Genomic DNA, 18,662 nt, shown 5'->3' on the forward strand with positions numbered 1-18,662 from the left:
TTCACCCTGCTGTACTCACTGGTTGGTAAGAAGGTTGGTTCTTTTCGTTGTTCTTGACTTAAAAGGGTTTCTTTGCCAGAACTTGTCAGTAGTTTTTGTTGAGATAGGCACGGCCACAGAGGCATGTTGTTCAAATGGAGAACTCCTCAATGCTGGAAAGTATTCCTAGATGGTTTTATAGTCTCCTGGTGAATTCCATGCCTTGTAGGTCAAGGAAGGCAGATGCTAGCGGAGCTTTTGCATGTATCGTTGAGACCCGTCTCCAGGAAAGCCGATGCTTATTTGCGAACACCTCATCATTCTCATCCTTGCACGATTGGGCAAAGATCAGACATGAGCAGCAACCTCTGCTAGTCAGTCTCCGAGGCTTGCAAAGTTCTTGAAACATGGAAAAGATACCAACCGGCATTCTAGTTAGGCATTGTCTGCCTTCCAACCAGTATTTCTTGGCAGGTTGAAGAAAGAGGAAGAATGTACCATTGTGGGATTCCTGGTCTTGTTACTCTGTTTTTGTTCATGGTGACCTTACGCCAAAGCAGGAAGACAGCAAAACGTCATGGTTGGTTCGCCAAATGATATAATTTTCTTTAGAAAGCTCGAAGAACATATAATTTCCCCATACACTGCTGCACCCACAGAAATCCTTTTGAGAGAACTGAAACCCGAATTGGTAATCCTCTTAAGTTCCAACTAGCATGGAAGCTTATGCGCAAGTAAGGAAGAGAGAGCCCACTTCCGAATGCCATTGTCGCCTCCGGCTTTTTTTTTTGTCAAAACCTCCGGCCTTTCTTTGCCGTGTAAATAAGATTTTAGTATGCATGGGTATTACATGTTCTCATAAATAATCAAAGCTCAAAGCATCACGGCTATAGCTAATAGCTGTGCTACCAAATCGTCGGTCCAAAACTTAAAATGAGTGATGTCAGATGATGAGTAAAAAATAATTAAGTTGATTAATCAATTGAAGAAACGTATATATTATAAACTATATAAATAAGAATATCGGTCTTTATATTTTTTTAAGGAGGGATTCGAAACATTGGTCATTGGTCAAGTCGAAGTTTATAAATCTAAAAAACCAATCCTATGTAAAATCAATATATCGAATGCTGGAATGTTTTGCTTTGAGGATGCTTAGTCAGCCATATATATTATACGATCGACAGGAACCTCGTATAACATCCTCAGAAACAATAAAACCTGATCCCCCATCATTTTCTGTCTCTGTCAGTTGTCAAACTGAAACGTTCTTCTTCTTCTTCCTTTCTCTCTCTAGAATCCAGCAGAGCGGCACAGTGAAGTCATCCTACGACTGGTGAAGACTGAGGAATCAAAGTAGGCGTTCGTCTCTCTGCTCTGGCGTGCATCAACCCTAAAAAAACGATTGATTTTTGGGGGGGTGACGGAAAGGAGTCGAATTTGAAGCTCACTCCAATGGAAGGAGGACGAAAAGTGGTGGTCTCAACCCTGCAATTCTCTTGCACCGACGACGTCTCCACCAACGTCTCCACTGGTGAGAGGTCCTCCTCCTCCTCCTTCTTCTTCATTATGCCAAAAAAAGGCTTTTTTATGTCCGGTTTCTGAGTGTTGCTTTCTTCTTTGTTATCTCCCCGATTTTGTTCTTCCATCTTGTAATTATGATTCATTAATTTCGTCAAACTTCTGAAGGGTTTTAGCTCCTCTTTTCGCGTTAGAACGGAGCATTGAGCTGGCGAAGCTTCTTTGCTTTAGCCCTCACCAGCCCAAAAACTGGCTGCTTCTTGGTGCTAAACTCAAGTTGTTACAGGCCTCTGAAGAAAAAAACAAAGGAAGTAGAGTAGGATTTCTTTATAGGTGGGATATGATTGTTGTCAATTTGCGAAAGAGCTATCTCAAGGAAATTGGAATTACCAAAAAAAGGAAAAAAAGGGGGGGAACGTGATGCAATCGCCACACCTCTTTGTTAATGTCAATGGCCCTACAATAGATTCAACTTGCGGTACTCTTTATGGAGTCGTGGATGCTCGAAATTAATTGTCTTTGCGTTACTCGTGATCTGTTAACAATGCCACTACCGCTTGTTTCCTCGTTCTGGGCATTCCACCACAGGTCGCCTTTTCGCAAGTCTGGGGCAAACGCTTGTGACTGAATACTATTCGAATTTGGTTCATGGAGTGCATTGATGCATTACACCAAGATTGCTGAATGATCTTCTCTAATGTAGGTTGGTTAGAGCTGCTCATGGGAAGGGTGCAAACATCATTCTCATTCAGGTATGAGCTCTTGAACTCGGAACATTTTATCCTTGTAAACCTTAGTATACTTGGTAGTCATTTCGTAGAATATTTTCCTCAAGGATGTCCTTGACTTTATTCTAGTTACTGCCAATCTTCCATATTATGAGTGGAGGAATATTTATGGCCTTAAGGCTCAAAATGTCAGTTTGATGTCCTAGCTTTTGCTTTTAGGAACTTTTCGAAGGATACTACTTTTGTCAAGCACAGAGGGAAGATTTCTTTCAGCGCGCAAAGCCTTACAAGGGTCACCCAACTATTATGAGGTAAATTGTGCATGTCATTTTGGATTACCAGAAGAGATTGTTGGACATAGTGCTCTGTTTGACATGCAGATTGTTCCTGCTTCTGCTGACATGTTTGAGGCCTTATTATTCTTTTGATATGAAAATTTCCAGCAAGATGACACAGTTGCAGTAAACATTTTGCTTAATTCCGTGTTACATAGGATGCAGAAACTTGCGAAAGAGCTGGGTGTAGTGATACCTGTCAGCTTCTTTGAAGAGGCAAATAATGCCCATTACAACTCTATAGCTATGATTGATGCTGATGGAAGTGATCTTGGATTGTATAGAAAGTCGCACATCCCCGATGGACCAGGTCCATAACTTACTATCTTTTTATGCCCTGAATCTTTATTTGCTTCATAGATGATGAGTTCACTGGGAAGTGCATCTTCAGGTTACCAAGAGAAGTTCTACTTCAATCCAGGGGACACTGGCTTTAAGGTGTGTATGAGCAATTGTATTAGTCAATTTTCGATCTTCTTTCTCCTTAGCTATGGACTGTGACAGTGAGATTAATCAAAGATATTCTATAAGATTGACTTTGATTTTCTGGCTAACAGGTTTTCGAGACAAAATTTGCCAAGATTGGAGTTGGTAAGGAGCTCTATATGTTATACCTGCAGCTTTTTTTTCTCTCTACATAACCCGCCTGTTGCTACACTATTTTCAAAATCCATGAGAAACCACCCGGAGCAAATAGCAATCGCCTTCTTGCGACATCCTCTTTTTTGAGTTTGAACTCGCAATCTTGGTTCGCAAGTATTTCATGCAACTTGTAACATTTCAGGCTGATTCTATAAGTCAAGGCTGAAGGGTAAGATCTGACAGGTTGATCAACTTTATTATTTTTGCCAGCAATTTGTTGGGACCAGTGGTTTCCTGAGGCAGCTCGAGCAATGGTTTTGCAAGGGGCAGAAATATTGTTATACCCAACTGCAATTGGTTCTGAACCACAGGATGAAGGACTTGATTCTAGAGAACACTGGAAGAGAGTTATGCAAGGGCATGCTGGGGCTAATCTGGTACAATCTCTGCTAGATCAAATCGTGTACTAATTAGTAATGTTGGGACATTAATCTGCCCGATTAGTGTTTGACACGCAAACTTGTGAAAGTAAATGGGTTTCATCTTTTTCATGAAAATGCTTATCTGATCTTTCTTCTTTTAGCCAATGAGTAGTAATAAGTACTTAACCTAGAGCAATTTCTTGTTGCATTATGCATTTGCTCTCCCTAGTCTTCCTCCTTTGAGGTCATGTAGTTAATTATTGCTTTACAGTATACTTGTGAAGGAATCTCATTGGACTTCGACAAATATAGGTACCTCTGGTGGCTTCAAATCGAATAGGAAAAGAAGTAATACAGACAGAGCATGGAAAGAGTGAGATCACATTCTATGGCAACTCTTTCATAGCAGGTATTAGGTCGACAATTGCAAGTTATTCTAGAATAGAGATATTCTGCTTGTGATATTTTGAAGTAGGATTACGTATTGCACAGGACCAACGGGAGAAATTGTGGCAAGCGCTAATGACAAGGAGGAAGCTGTTCTTGTGGCGGAATTTGATCTGGCTACTATAAAACGCAAGAGACACAGCTGGGGAATATTTCGAGATCGACGCCCAGACCTATACAAGGTGCTTCTCACCTTGGATGGAAGCAATCCTCAAATGTGATCGCACGGTGCCTCCTTGATTCCTTGAGATTAGGATAATCCTTCAGTTGTAGGAAGAAAACAACTGAAAAGAGAAGTATGCTACTTTTGCGTGGAGAATTGAAAGAGGGATTGAATAATTGTAGACCGCTCTCCCGAATGATTTCCGGTGAAGAGGGGCTTGGCACTTTTCTCTTTGTCTCTCGACTGTAGGCTTCACATGCTAAAGATACACTATTTACAGTGAGATTGAGTGATTAATTGTGCTGCCCAACTTTTTGTTTGAGTCGTGTTTGTTTCTGACAAAAATCTGAACGGATTGCATTCGGGTGCTCTAATGCGTCATGAGAGAAATCGATGTCAGATGGCGTGTTGCTTAGCTGCTAGCTAGTCCTAATGGTGGATATTTGCTGAGGAGGGGTCGTTCCATTTGAAAGTCAATTTCTTGTACACTGGGGAGTGACTATTACTGGCTCATCTCAATTTCTTGATCATACTTCGAGGTAAATTTTGAGAGTTTCTCCACAGAGAACATTCATTAGGTAGAAAAATGCATGTTAACATATGCAAGGCCGCATCACTTTAAGATTCGAGAGCGGCACGAATGAATTCTGAGGTTAATGGCACCATTCCTGTGCGAATTGGATGGAGAATGCAGTGACAACCAGGTACTGCATATGCTAATTATGCTCTAATCAACACGAACACGATTGTGCCATAAATTTGGGCACCCATTTCATGGAATTGTGCTGTTCTCCATCCAGGGAATTGAATGTCGGGAAATGCAAGTCTTCATGTAGACTGGAGAGAGAGAGAGAGAGAGAGAGAGAGAGAGAACAAGGCCACAAGAAACGGGAGCAGTACAAGGTTCCAACGACAAGCAAAGACGAGTGAATCTCCACTGAGCTAGTATGATCACAAGTGGAATGTTGTCGCAACATCAAACAGTTTCAAACAATCCTAAGACATGGCACCGTGAAAAAAAAAAACATAAATTCTTCACAAAACCTCCCCCGACTCCGATTCATACAAACTTACACAATTAGAAGCTTGTTCCTAGAAGTGCAGAAACATTTCATCTCCATGCCTCAATCCACTCCGTTCTTGAATCTATACGGCTTAAGCTGCCAATTACCAGGCTCTTCTCTACAGGCATTGTCACCTGGAATGCAGGTTGATGCAAGTCCAAAAATGTAGGACCCTTCTCAAAGTCCGTCTCACTAGATTGGCCAAAGCCGGTCTTCCTCCCATCCTCTTGGATTCCAGTGTTAGTAGGATCAAACATTTTGGCCTCTGTCTCACATTTGAAAATGTCGATAAATGTAGGACCCTTCTCAAAGTCTGTCTCAATAGATTGGCCAAAGCTGGCCTTCCTTCCATCCTCTTGGATTCCAGTCTTAGTAGTATCAAACATTTTGGCCTCTGTCTCACATTTAAGAATGTCGAGTTCCATCACCTCCTCATGACGACATAATTCTTCTTCAGTGATGCTCGCCTTTTCATCTGAGTTAGAGGAGCCATCTATATCGGGTTCTTCAGCAGTGAAAACTTGCTCGCGTTCTTCATTGTCCTCGGCAGAAACTCCTAGACAGGGCTGGGAAGGACTCTGGTGTCCACTCTCATCAAAAGGCTCGAGACTGGAAGGCCGAGCTGGTTCCACTGAGGAGTCCTCTCTTTGTTGCAGGGTTCTTATTATTAGCATCTTGAGGAAATTCATCACTTGGACAGCATACATCAAAGCAGTCAAGGGATCTGCCATCTGCAATACAATAAAAGACAGTCACCCAAACCGAAGCATATCTGTAAAGTTAAACTGATAGCACAAATTGTAAATGAACCAAGATAAAAGTTCTTGGCCTATGCACAAATTCTATTATCTACATGACAACCTCTCCTCCAATCAACTTTGATGTTTACGAGATCATGAGTTCACTGTGTCAAGTTAAACTGATGCATAATGCAGCATTTGCAGGCCATTTTACAAGAGAAACCTTCACTGAAGTATGCGATGTCTGATGGAAATGCACTTAAAAGGACACAAAAGAGACCTACTTTATATAGCAGCACCAAAGCATGAATCAACTATGCAAAGCAGGCAAGCCAAATACTCCACAATTTAAGAACAGAAGTAACATTCACTAGCGGAGTCTATATTTATGGCCCTGTAATTGTCCATGGAAGAAAATTAACCTGAGTCATATTTGGAGCAAAAACCATGGCAATATTGCGCGCATCCATTTTGTTTAGATGCTCCATCTGCGCTACATCAGCCATAAGATTGACTGCCCAATCCAGTAATGCAGCTTCTGTTGGAGGTAGAACCCTCACAAGTTCGGCACATTCTTCCTCAGTCTGGCATTGCATTACTTGCTCTGGAGAAAGAGGATCCAGCACACCAGTGGGAAGTTCTCGAAACCATGCCTACAATTTGACACGGAATAAGTCTACTTTATCTTATAATAATAAGAGAAAATGAAATTCAATTGTTTGTACATGAAGATCATGCATTCAAAGAGCAAACAATTTATAGAACTCGCCAGGTATAAACATTATTTTGGGATCTTAATTTTCATCTTTAGTCTGTAGTCCTGATATCAAGACTCAACTAAGCATAATTTCTCACATCACATCACGTCATGTTCAAGGTGAGAGTATTTTGTGCCGCAGAGCATCGTGCACACCATGAAGTAGTTCTGACTGTGCTGCAGAACAAAGTAATCAAGGGGAGTATCACTTCTCTATAAAAATAAGGACAACAGGCCAATCGTACCCAACCTACCCTTAGAAGAAGATAGAAGACTACATGATGCACCCAAAACAAATCCCAATAAGATGGCATATGATGCAGCATTTTGGATAAAAACACTTTAAAATGGCATTAGATTGCAGAATGCACATTTCTTTCCCATAGCTTTATTCTGTGCATTTACCGACTCCACTTCAGAATATTTTCACACTCCCGTTGTCCAGTCTCCTCATCAGAATAAAAAAAAAAAAAAAACACATACCACTTCAAGTACTACAGGAAGATGGCCAGTTACATAAAATGTATTCCTGCACATACTGCTATTCATGAACTTAACCATTTGGGAGGTCATGAGTGGTATTGGGACTATAAAATAGGATATGCAACTACGAAGAGGAAAAGAAGTAAGAGCTTATGCAGTAGTGATCAAAGCTTAAACCTTGATAAGTCCAGCTAGGCAATGCACATCGATGCCTTCAGGTACAACTCCCCTATTTAATTGGTCTCTAACGGACTCCTCCTGACTGTTTTCTGCATTTATCCTGAAAATACCTTCTGCCTGCAAGAATGAAACACGCCTAATGATGATACTAAAGATTTACGAATTAAACTGGCTGGGATTTGACTACTACCAGAAAAGGAACTGAATATATGCGATTCTATCAAAACCCTGTTATATGTGAACCGCTATCTCCACTGGATCTAACTCGAAAACAATCATGGGCTAAGAGAGAAAGTCATAACGAACCTGTAAACCTCCCTGAGAATACAGCTTTCGTTGCATGAGCAGCAGTATTGTTGGCACACTGTTCCCTCTAGAGTCATAAGATAACTGCATGGATTCCGTCGAAACTCCAAAAACATGTGCACTAGTTCAAGAATACTGGATCAGAATATATGCAGGTTTCAAAAGGTATCCGTCTAGTTACAATTGGTAACCATTCTCACAGAAAAGATAGACAACTAAAAACTATCCTCAAAACATTGGCTTTGAAGCATCAGCAAAGGAAGAGCATATCATATACTGTGATGTCAACAAAGTAACAAGGCACAGGAGATTAAAAAGTTAACAAGTTAACATGAATTGTCCAGCGAACATTGACCCTTCTGAGTTGTTGTTAATTGCAGTTAGTTGAGGCCCCATTGTTTATATCTTTACTAATCATATAAATGCAACAGAGACTTGACGACTCAAAAGACCTGTTGTTTCTTGTGAAGTGTGAACAGTGTTACAACTTCATTCGTTCGAGATATATCATACTCCACATATAAATGAAGAGAGTTTGGCAGAGCTCAACGTAATCTCAGGGACTACAAGGAAACCTATGATTATTATTCTAAAAGACTACAAGGAAACATTTGAATATGATTCTAAAAGATGTCAAGCGTCTCATGGTACAGATGAAAGAAACCAGCCTACTCCATGAACAAGCAAGGAGAGAATACGCAGGAGAACTAAACAGGGGTCAGTTGCGACTGCTAACTTTTCTTACCCAAAATGCTACAACTAGTCCTCAAATGTCATGGCTGGCTTATTCTGAAGATCAATATCAAAGCCCTCCAATTGTGACTACCAAAAACTACCTCGAAAAGTTTGTAGTCGCCCACAGTTTAGACTTTCAATAAGTGCATCCGGATTTTATAAATCATAAAATTTCCTGAACAGATAGAAACAAATGGCAGCAATGTTCTCCGTTGTCAATCTACAGTGCATACCTCTTATGGCAAGATGCTAAATGAGACTACTATTCTAAGCCGATAACTCGAAATTCACATAGGCAATGCAGTGGGAAGAAAAGTAACCATCACAAATTCATAACCCAGACGCCACACCACAATTAGCGAATGGCCGCTCATAGCAGATACATCAAATAAAGTCATCTCCAACACATAATCGGACAACACTGAAAGGAGAAAATCGCAATTCCAAGAATAGCAACGGTCGATGCGGCAACAAGAACAGTGAAAATGACAGATTCAAGGGTCAAATCCAAAATGCACCTGGCGCTAGGAGCTCGCGTGGGCACCTCGGGCTCCAACTCGACGGGCAAACCCAGGAACCCGTTGAACCGGTCGAAGGTGACGTGGGCCACGTGGCGCACGTTGGTCGGCCACCCGATCTCCATCGCGCAAATCTCCCTCCGGTCGCTCTTGCACGCGACGAGGGACTTCCTAAAGATGGCGAACAGCAACGCCAGCAGCGAGAGCTGGTCACCCTCCCGGCCCTCCCCCTCCTCCTTGCAGCCCTCGCATGCCTCCTCCTCCTCCTCCTCCGCCGCCGACGCGGAGTCGTCGCCGTAGTCCGCGGCGGCCGAGGAGGGCGGCGAGGGCGGGGCGCTGAGGGCGGCGTCACCGCCGGGGCGGGGGGCGCAGGACAGGGAGGAGGACGAGGAAGGTGGGGAGGCCGGGGAGGACGGGAAGTGGGAGGGCGAGTGGAGAACCTCGGCCATTGCTGAGCTCGGAGTGGGGAAACGGAGATGGCGGTTACTGCTTTTCTTGATTCCCCCCCTCTCCCCCCTCCTTTTGGGGGAATCAGGAGAGCGAAATTGCGGATTCACGGGAAGTGGGTCTGTGAAGGGAAGAGCTAAAGTGGGACCCAATGGATCGCTGAGTGGCGATTTCCTGGTTTCTTTCCCAGATTGGGAACGGATCTTGATTTTCCTTTCTTGGTTTCCGAGGATGACGAGGCGCGGATACAGATGAAGATTGAAGATTGAAGGTTGAAGATGAAGATGGTTCCGGAGGGAGGAGAGGTCATTGGTGGAAACTGTTCTCGGGCTTTACTTATATGTGTTTTTATTTATTTTCTTAATTTTTTTTTTAATCTTTCTTTGTATTTATTGGGTTTCATATTTCGCACGTAACATGTGGAAGAAAAGTAATTACGACGCATTTAGCAGTTTACATTAATTAAACATAGAAAAATTCCAAATAAAGGTTTTTCTCGATCAAAATTTCAAATAAGGGTATGACTTCTCCGGCCTGCCGATCAAGGGTATTTTCGTCAAAATATAATTTTGACTTAATTTTTAGTTGGTTTAAATTTAAAATTTAAAAAGGAAGAAGAATAAGAGAAACATAAGCGAGAGGTTTCAGGTCCTTATTCGAGAAAATTAGGGCATTTCGAGCCCTTTCTTGAAATTATATAAATGTCGGATCTCGGATTTTGATTTCCACGGTGATTGTATAAAAAAGGAATAGCTATTTATTCATCGAAAATAGTCTAGAGCGGAGCCAATCACCCTTCACTTACTTACCATGTCCTCGTGTTAGACACATAACATGTTTTTTGATATATTAAAAGATTGTTTGGTAGATTTTGTCGATACAATCATCGTCATCGAATTTTGTTTACTGCGGACACGTTTAGTTTGTTGTTTTCGTGGTTATTAAAGTAGGTAAACGAACTAACAAGGAATAAACTCGCTCTCTCTCTCTCTCTCTTGAGTGCATTTATATTAGTATGAGATTATGGCAAAGTGACTTTTTTTTTTTTTGACAGGTCCTGTTTTCACACCTCTTTTAATCTCTTTTTGGGGATGGGGTGGGTCAAAACACACCTCTTTCCATGGAGAACATGTTCTTTTCAGGTAACTATGGATATACTTTTGTAACATCAAATCTGATCAAATATTTATCTTGACTCTTTTTTTTTTGTTCCTCTCATTCCTTATTTATGAACAGTCATTTCTCTATTTAAATCTGTTATGTAATGTTGCCTATTCTTCGTTTCTTTATCGTCTAGAAAGACGTAAACGTTTATCTTTCTCCTAAATTATGCAGTTGATTGAGAATTCATGAGCTCTCGCAAACGGAAGCTTCTAATTTTCTGTATAGCTCGTGCGATTTCAAGGAAAAAAAAATGGGGTTGTGAGTAAAGATTAAGAACTTTCTTCAAGTAAAGTGGCAAGTTGAAGATAAAAATGATATCATGCTAGGAGAAATTATGTTATTCGATAGAGATCAAACTAGTTTTCTTGATTAACTTGGTAAAATGAACAGTAAATTGAAGAGACATAAAGGTGTTTTGTCGGTTAACATAAAAAAGTAAGTGTCTTAGATAGAATTGGGGGGTAGAAATAGGCCCACTGTTGCTAGTATAAGACATAATAATCTTCTTTCTCTCTTGTTCTCACTCGATCTTACGTCAACGATGGCTGGCGGGATTGATGATGCCAACACGAGGGTCGGCCTTCACCCGGACTTGGGAGAGGGTCATGGCCCTCTCCCGATTCAGGTGAGGGCTAGCCCCTTGCCTCCGATCGAGGAGGGTCACCGGCCATCACCGATGCTTCACTGGCAATGGGGTGGTGATCACATGAGGAGGGCCTAGATTTTTTTATTTTTTGTGTTTTTTTAAATAAGTTTTAGCCTTTTCTTTTCTTCTTTGAGTTTGTCTTTTTAATGGAAAAAAATTGGATCTTTTAACCTAGGCAATGCTGGCCCTCGACTGTGGTTTTTGAGGGTGGCCTCACCTAGCCCTCTCTAGGCATCGCTAGTGGCCGACCATCGTCCGAGACCGGCCATCGTGAAAAGGAAAGAAAAAAAATGTAAAAAGGAAAAAAGAAAGAAAAATTAAAAGGAAAAAAATGTAAAGAACAAAAACGCTTTTGACCAGCCGGTGAGGTTAGGTTCTTATTTTTAGATTGACATGATCATTTTAAATCCTTATTTGAAATAAAATTCACTTGAGACCCTTATTTGAAAACAAGGTCCACTTCTAGCACTTCTTTGAAATTTTTTCATAAAACATTTTCCCATTAACATGGAATTGTTTTATAAATATGAATTGGGTATGGGCCACTAGAGTTGCATTACGATAAATGAGTCTATTTAGATCAAACGATTTATAATCGAGTTCGATCCATCCAATTTGATGGGTCTAATAAGATTTACCATACTCATTGCATCATGTCATGACTTCACAAATGGAGAGCTTTCATGGTTCGTCTGCTACGTATCATCTGATCTTGAACGTGGCTTAGATCCAGCTGAATACTCTCTGTTTCCTTTAAAGACAAATGAACTGAGATCGAAATTGGAGTAGCTGGATCACGAGAAGTTCCCCCTGCTGTAATGATTTTAAAAGCCACAGAGAGAGAGAGAGAGAGAGAGAGATCTGTTTAGAGGCCAGAATATCAAATTCTACCCTCTCTCAGATGCCCATTTTCTAATGCCGTTGCTGAAATGATAATGCACTGAATCGCATGGAAGAAACTTTGGGTCGAGGAAGATGTCAGAGCCAAACAGTTTCTGTTGGTCGCACCATCATGGACCTGCTCTTCTCTCTCTCTCTCTCTCTAAAACCACATCATTATCTTCATGTTTGCTGTCGCAGCAAGATATGGAGTAATCATACAGAGAGATCTAAGGATGTCCAAATGGGGTTCGTCCTTTGTGGGCGTGCTTGGCCCTCCACGCGTGATCCCTAAGCCTTTCGGTTGGTTCCCTTCCTCATGCTTAAATCCAAGTTCATAATTGGGTGTCGTTGGATTCGTGTTAGAGACCGGAAGACAAGACAACATGATCGGCCAACTTGGATCGCGATCATCGCTCATTCGACTCAAGCACATGTACTACCTCAGCAAAGCATGTGCATTTTAGACCTGCCCGAAAGCTCAATTGGAATATTCAACGTGTCAATGAAAAGTAGGCTCATTCCCTCCATCAGTCCGAACGTTGCGAGATGGTCTCACAGGAATTTCTCTATTTGCGATCGGAAAGTTGCGATTGCTTGAGAAGAACTGCGAGAGTTGCCGGAGGAGCATCCGCGACTTCCATCTCCTGAATATTGGTTTTTGTGGGTGCGAAATTAATATCATATATCATGTGTAATCGAAAGCGTATGAGTGTCTCGCCAACTTGCTGAACATTAGATAGAAAAAAAAAAGGGAAATACGGGAGCCGCCTCTAAGATAAAACTCGCATTATGATCGACTCGGACCGGGGCTAAGGTTGGGAGATTCATTTGCATTGTGACATTCTTTGTCGCACGGGAATGGAGATCCTTTATATTATCCGGTGCTCTTATTGGTATCTCGGCTATTTCTCGGCGGTTAATATATAGGGATAAAATACACGGCTAATGTTAATGTCGTTCATAGTGAACAAATTAAAAGCCTATGAGTGATGATACAAATTGAACTAAAGTTTAGATATCATTTGTGTAATTTTTTCTAATGTGTATAAAGAAGGTAAGCGTCAATTATTGAGATACCAGCGACAGCGCCACGTTGCACTGAGAATGCACGTTCATCACAAATGACAATGGAAAGCCGACGTTTATGTGTGTTAATGGAAGGCCTTTTGAGCCCATCAAAGCCCCTCTTTCCTAGATTAACCTCGTTCATTTTGGCCCAAATTCCTAGAATCACACCATTGAGATTGATCTTCACATTGTGCCTGGTTTGGATATGGGAGAAAGCTCGGTGAGAAAATGCAAAGACTTTTGGGCTAATTTTTTTTTTTTGAAATATAATTATGTTTGGCAAAATGTCCTTTATAATGCAACTTTGAACTAAATAGTATTTGGTAAAATTCTTCTCGCCAAAGACTTTGGCTGTAATTTTTTCCCTATTTTTCACTAGAAAAAAAAAACTTAAATCCTTTGCCGGCGAACAAGATCCGGCACCGGCGGCCGTCATATGAGGTCGCACGACCCTTGTAAGGGTCTTGCAAGGGCTGCCTAAGGTCGCGCGCACACCGGTCGTCGCCCGGGGTGGCACGACCTTACCGACCTTTCACAGCCAAATCTGGCCATGCCCGGTCGCCCTTGCGTATAAAAGATGAACAGTAACAACAAAGGCAAAATTGAAAAATGAAAAAATTGATGAGAGTAGGTTTGAAAGAAAAAAAATATTTAACCTTAGAAAAAAGCCATCCTCAAATGCTGAAGGCTGCCTTGGCCTTTCAGTTTTGTCAAGGTCAGCATTTGACAAAAGCTTCCAAACTTTTTTGTCGCCGAGCACCCCATGTTTTTCTCGAAGGGTTTTGGAGGGGAAAGCTGAACTTCCCAAAACGCAGCATAATCACTCGTTTAGCTTGCTTTAGTTATCGTTCAATCCACTTTACCATCAATCAAAATTCCCAATTTCCTCAGCCAATCACGGTCCAACTCTTAAGTAAATCCATAATTAATCAACATGTAATACCAATTTTTTTGATTAATTTCATATACTACATCTGCAATTCCGACCTTCAGACATGAAAATTACAGGGCCGCTAAATCCACGGGAGGGCGTTTTCGTGAAAAAAGGCTAGGCGAGGAACACCTCGAGCTCCGACCTGTTCTCCTGCTCGATCACGTCGAGGAACACCGGGTCGACCGTCACGTGACTGTCCATGCGCACCCGGAAGCGGTGGTCCCACCACAGAACCCTCGCGACCCCGGCCACGTCCAGCTTCGCGTCCAGCACCATCTCCCGCCGCGCCACGTCGGCGAAGAACCTCCCCGCGCGGTGGGCCAGCTCGACCCCGTCGAGCCGCGCCGGGAGGCGGAGCAGCTGGCAGGACCTCGGCGGCTGGGAGCCGGCCGCCACTTCGGCGGAGCCGAGGGGGGAGCCGTCGTAGAGGATGGACATGGTGGTGGAGGAGTAGTGGACCGGGGCGACGTTGGGGTTGGTGACGTGGACGGTGAGGAGGAGCTCGGCGTCGAGGACGGGGAGGTTGAGCTTGAAGGAGGTGAGGCTGATGGAGATGAGCTGGAAGGTCGGGTCCTTGGGCTTGGCCAGGAACACGGCGGTGGCGGCGGAGGCGGATGCCGCGCCGATTAGGGCGGAGGTCCACGACCATTTGACCTTTTTGCCCATCGGATCTCGCGGTATTTGCTTCGTGGGAGAAGACAATTGGGTCTATCTGTCTCGCTAAGAGAGAGAGAGTGAACAGAGTAGAGCGATTGTGAGGTAGTGAAGCGGAGGAGAAATTTACATTGGCGAAATTGCCCCTACGTCGTTACGCCGCGTTCCGGTTCCTTGGAGAGACTGGGAGGGTCAGTTTAGCCAATTCACATGTGGGGAGAGAGTCGGGCAAAAGAGCAAACGATGCAAAATGAAAGTGGCAAAAGTTCGCCCCAAAAATGGAAAATGAAGAAAATGACGAAAGTCTCAAGTCGCAAGTGATGCGATGCAAATTATCACATTCGATCACGTAAACCCGATGAGCTAATTGTAAATGCTAGCGCATTCGATCACGTGAGATTTATGAGCTAAGCGCAAATACAGAGGGCATTTTTTCTTTAAATGATTCATAATAAAAAGAAATACTTTCCGAATAATTATTCCCCTTTTTAGGTTAGGAAACTCTTTTTTGTTTTATCGTAAGCATGTATAATTTTGTTTTTTACTGTAAATGATCTCCTAGCAATCTGAATGCGTAACGATCCTGAAAATTAATTCGCGGAAAACTCTTCCATTAAAATAAACAGAGCCGAAAAATTTATGCCAAAGGGAAGAAGGAAAATGATTTATTTTCATTTATTTGGTAGCTTTAGAAAAAATGCTTTTCTTCTTTATTTTTTTTTATTTTCAATCCACAGCAAACGCTTTGAGTACATCGATTAATGTTCCATCATCCAAACACTAAAAAATCAGAAAATTATTTTCCCGAAAAATAGTTTTCATTTAAACAAACGGATCCTAATTATCAAAATGTGGTGCGGATGTGCATGGATTGGGTTCTCAGTAGGCGCCTTAAGTTTTGATTTACGTCTTTTGTGTGACAAATCTAGGGTTTTGAGAATTTTGATATATTTTCTTCTCTAGGACATTTATTCGATATAATAAATTGAATTTATTGTTTCGATTATTCTTAGTTTTTCCAAACTTTTTAGACACTTCATCTTTGATTGGAAGATGCCGTAGAACTCAGCTGCTTTTTCCAACGTTTTGCTAGTGTGACGTGACATTCTCGTAGAACTTGTTGATTGGAAAATTCCTGAGTTAGGGTTTTGGGCATATAAATACGCGCTTTTGCTTTCATGTAATTCAGTCTGCCTCTTTTCACAATCCTAAGAATTATATAAGTTAGGGTTTTGTGTCCTGATCATTCCGATCATGACCGTATAAGTCGTAGGAGAATGCTATTTGTCATTAAACTCGAAGTCAGAGTACATCAATATTTGAGTTCAAACATCTATAATTAAAAGATGCGAAATGAGATCGCTTTCATTCTCAAATTAACCATACCCCATCTCATTTCGATTGAAACCGATCGCTGTGTGATAATCACTCCAAAAAAATGAGCATCAGAAGCCGATCACTACGTGGTGATCACTCCGGAAAAATAACATTAAAATGCTGACACGGAAGAACCAGAGATCAGCATTTGAATTGGACCTCGTACGAACAATTTGTGCAGTAAAATGGAAAACATGTGTAATCTCACATGGGTACGCATCTCTCTTGCCATTAGGGTTTATCACTGTACGTGTACGCACGTTGGTGGTCAACAACTACACCATTCGACGAGATCATACCCCCACGTTGTGATGGTCGTGCGACGCAGTGATCTCGGTAATTCCCCCGTTTCGCAATCTCTCTCCATAAAATGAAGAAGAAGGAGGGCTTGCTTCTTCAATTCGTGACCGAATTCAAACCCTCGAGCGAAAACGATGGCCAAAACGAAGATGTCGAGTGGAGGTAGATTGGCATTGGCCCTCAGCGTCGTCGTCCTCTTGGCCTTCACGGCCCCGTGTTCTGCGGCAACCCTTCAGGCAGGATTCTACAAAGGCAAGTGCGGTCTCGTGGACGTCGAGTCCGTGGTCGCGACCGTCGTGGCTGCTCAATTCGCCAGGGACCGGTCCATCGTCGCTGCGCTGCTCCGCATGCAGTTCCACGATTGCTTCGTCAATGTAAATCTCTCATTAGACCATACTATGCTTCCAGAGAGCATACGCTTCCAATCTACTCTGAAGTCGTCCTGATGGCCGATCGATGCTAATGTTGCCAACTCTTTTCTTTTCCCTCGAAGGGCTGTGATGCGTCGATCCTGCTAGACGGGAGCTCGAGCGAGAAAACGGCGGGGCCGAATTTGAGCGTGAGGGGCTACGATCTTATCGACGCGGTCAAGGCAGCGGTCGAGGCTATTTGCCCCGGAGTCGTTTCTTGCGCCGACATTATCGTCATGGCAACTCGGGATGCTGTCGCTTTGGTAATGGAAAACGATTTAAACTTGGTTGCATTCGTTCGAAAGTCATCATGTGATGTTTGGATTGAGAAAATTACCAAAAAAATTTTAAAATTATTACAATTGTGTCGGTTCGGTCATAATTTTTTTTTTTTACCAATTGAATCCTAAACCTTTTGCATTTGTGTCAATTTTGGTAAAAAAAATTATTGATATAGATGCCGTCTGTCCTTCGTGGCACTGCCGGCGCTAGCGTGGATAATTTTCAATATATTTTTCTAGGTTTTTTAATTTTTCCTTTTATTTTTATTTTCTTTCTCTTTCCTTTTGTTTTCCTTTCCCTTCTTCCTCTAGCTGGTTGCCGAACCTTGGCGACAAACCCAAGACAAGCCCGACGAGTCGCTCGGTGAAGAGGATGTCGGTGCCGAGGTTCGGCGACTGGGTAGAGGAAGAAGGGAAAGAATAAAAAAGAAAGAGAAAGAGAAAGAGAAAAAAACTAAAAAATAATTATTAGAAAATGTCCACTTGAGCCCTAGCCACCCCTCGCAGGACATCCAACATCTATGTCCGAGATTTCCTTTCAAAATTGACGAGATGAATTGAATTGTCACAAATAAAAAAGGCTTGGAGACTCAATTGACTAAAAAAAAAATTAAAATTAAAATTGGTACAATTGCAATGGATTTAAGACATTTTTTTTATAATTGTCCCCGTTCAGATTAGCCCTAACACTATTTCGAATAATGTCTTTCCCCTGTGCAAAACACACTGAATTGCAGGCCAAGGGAGGAAGGTACGGTGTGCAAACGGGAAGGCTTGACGGGAAGGTATCCCTCGCCCGAAATGTGAATCTCCCAGGTCCTTCCATCACGGTGTCTCAGGCCGCTTCGGCCTTCGCTCAAAAGGGACTTACTATCTCCGACATGGTCCTTCTTCTAGTTACCGCCTACCGGCGCCGGTTCTCTTTTCTCCGGCGGCCTGTGCGATAATTATAACGACTTCCAACTTGATTTACGCACGCATTGATTTTGGTTCGCAGGTGGCCACACTGTCGGGATCGCGCACTGCTCCCTCTTCCAAGACCGGCTCTACGACTTCAACGGACTGGGGAAGCCCGACCCGACCATGGATCCTAAGCTCGTGGCCGCCCTCCGGCCGAGGTGCCCGCAATCCGCCACCCTGGACAACACCGTGGACCTGGACCAGAATCCCACGAGCGCTCTCGTCGTGGACAGCTCCTACTACAAGCAGGTACTCGCCCGGAGAGGGGTTCTGCAGATCGACCAGGAGCTGGCGTCGGACCGGCGGAGCAAGTCCCTGGTGGCGACGCTGGCCAACGCCACCGACTTCTCCGCCAGGTTCGGCCGCGCCATGGTCAAGCTGGGGGCGCTCCAGAGCCGCCTGCCCGGCGAAATTAGGAGATCTTGCCGAGCCCTTAACAAACGCCGTTGAATTAGCGTTTGCCCTCCCGCCGATTGTTCGGATTTTGCTGCATTCTTTCATTCGACGACACCATTTGGACGCCGGTGCATGATTTTGACTTGGATCGATATTCTATAGGGACAATAGTCACGTGTCGAT

The 18,662-nt window shown here is 42.9% G+C and overlaps 4 protein-coding genes across 4 annotated transcripts; 2 read left to right on the forward strand and 2 right to left on the reverse strand.

The window, feature by feature from the left end:
* The first annotated feature begins 1,248 nt into the window (after positions 1 to 1,248).
* On the forward strand, positions 1,249 to 4,690 carry LOC115735237 (N-carbamoylputrescine amidase). The gene is made up of 9 exons (XM_030666369.2): positions 1,249 to 1,520; positions 2,204 to 2,252; positions 2,448 to 2,539; positions 2,722 to 2,873; positions 2,955 to 3,001; positions 3,121 to 3,154; positions 3,416 to 3,582; positions 3,880 to 3,976; positions 4,060 to 4,690. Exons 1-9 carry the CDS (start codon positions 1,435 to 1,437, stop codon positions 4,233 to 4,235), a joined length of 900 nt encoding a protein of 299 aa, XP_030522229.1. The 5' UTR covers positions 1,249 to 1,434; the 3' UTR covers positions 4,236 to 4,690.
* Positions 4,691 to 5,098: 408 nt separating this feature from the next.
* LOC115735236 (rho GTPase-activating protein 5-like) lies at positions 5,099 to 9,674 on the reverse strand. The gene is made up of 6 exons (XM_030666368.2): positions 9,493 to 9,674; positions 8,961 to 9,451; positions 7,708 to 7,828; positions 7,399 to 7,518; positions 6,404 to 6,634; positions 5,099 to 5,972 (listed from the first exon to the last, which is right to left on the reverse strand). The coding sequence occupies exons 2-6, from the start codon at positions 9,407 to 9,409 to the stop codon at positions 5,289 to 5,291; spliced, it is 1,605 nt and encodes a 534-aa protein (XP_030522228.1). The 5' UTR covers positions 9,410 to 9,451; positions 9,493 to 9,674; the 3' UTR covers positions 5,099 to 5,288.
* Positions 9,675 to 14,093: 4,419 nt separating this feature from the next.
* Positions 14,094 to 14,864, reverse strand: LOC115735241. The gene has a single exon (XM_030666374.2). The coding sequence runs from the start codon at positions 14,765 to 14,767 to the stop codon at positions 14,216 to 14,218; it is 552 nt and encodes a 183-aa protein (XP_030522234.1). The 5' UTR covers positions 14,768 to 14,864; the 3' UTR covers positions 14,094 to 14,215.
* A 1,717-nt stretch (positions 14,865 to 16,581) lies between these two features.
* Positions 16,582 to 18,565, forward strand: LOC115735392 (peroxidase 60-like). The gene is made up of 4 exons (XM_030666614.2): positions 16,582 to 16,806; positions 16,926 to 17,105; positions 17,861 to 18,018; positions 18,119 to 18,565. Exons 1-4 carry the CDS (start codon positions 16,582 to 16,584, stop codon positions 18,531 to 18,533), a joined length of 978 nt encoding a protein of 325 aa, XP_030522474.1. The 3' UTR covers positions 18,534 to 18,565.
* Positions 18,566 to 18,662: the final 97 nt, after the last annotated feature.

The sequence above is a fragment of the Rhodamnia argentea genome, chromosome 8 (assembly GCF_020921035.1).
Source record: "Rhodamnia argentea isolate NSW1041297 chromosome 8, ASM2092103v1, whole genome shotgun sequence".
NCBI classification, from domain to species: Eukaryota; Viridiplantae; Streptophyta; class Magnoliopsida; order Myrtales; family Myrtaceae; genus Rhodamnia; species Rhodamnia argentea.

Coding starts and splice junctions, on each gene's coding strand:
- LOC115735392 (XM_030666614.2), top strand. CDS start 16,582: ATGTCGAGTGGAGGTAGATTGGCATTGGCCCTCAGCGTCGTCGTCCTC. Junction 16,807..16,925: donor TCCACGATTGCTTCGTCAAT/GTAAATCTCTCA, acceptor TTTCCCTCGAAG/GGCTGTGATGCGTCGATCCT. Junction 18,019..18,118: donor TCCGACATGGTCCTTCTTCT/AGTTACCGCCTA, acceptor ATTTTGGTTCGC/AGGTGGCCACACTGTCGGGA.
- LOC115735241 (XM_030666374.2), bottom strand. CDS start 14,767: ATGGGCAAAAAGGTCAAATGGTCGTGGACCTCCGCCCTAATCGGCGCG.
- LOC115735237 (XM_030666369.2), top strand. CDS start 1,435: ATGGAAGGAGGACGAAAAGTGGTGGTCTCAACCCTGCAATTCTCTTGC. Junction 2,253..2,447: donor CAAACATCATTCTCATTCAG/GTATGAGCTCTT, acceptor TTTTGCTTTTAG/GAACTTTTCGAAGGATACTA. Junction 3,155..3,415: donor ATTTGCCAAGATTGGAGTTG/GTAAGGAGCTCT, acceptor TATTTTTGCCAG/CAATTTGTTGGGACCAGTGG.
- LOC115735236 (XM_030666368.2), bottom strand. CDS start 9,409: ATGGCCGAGGTTCTCCACTCGCCCTCCCACTTCCCGTCCTCCCCGGCC. Junction 6,635..7,398: donor GCCTAGCTGGACTTATCAAG/GTTTAAGCTTTG, acceptor GTCAAATTGTAG/GCATGGTTTCGAGAACTTCC. Junction 5,973..6,403: donor TTGCTCCAAATATGACTCAG/GTTAATTTTCTT, acceptor ATTGTATTGCAG/ATGGCAGATCCCTTGACTGC.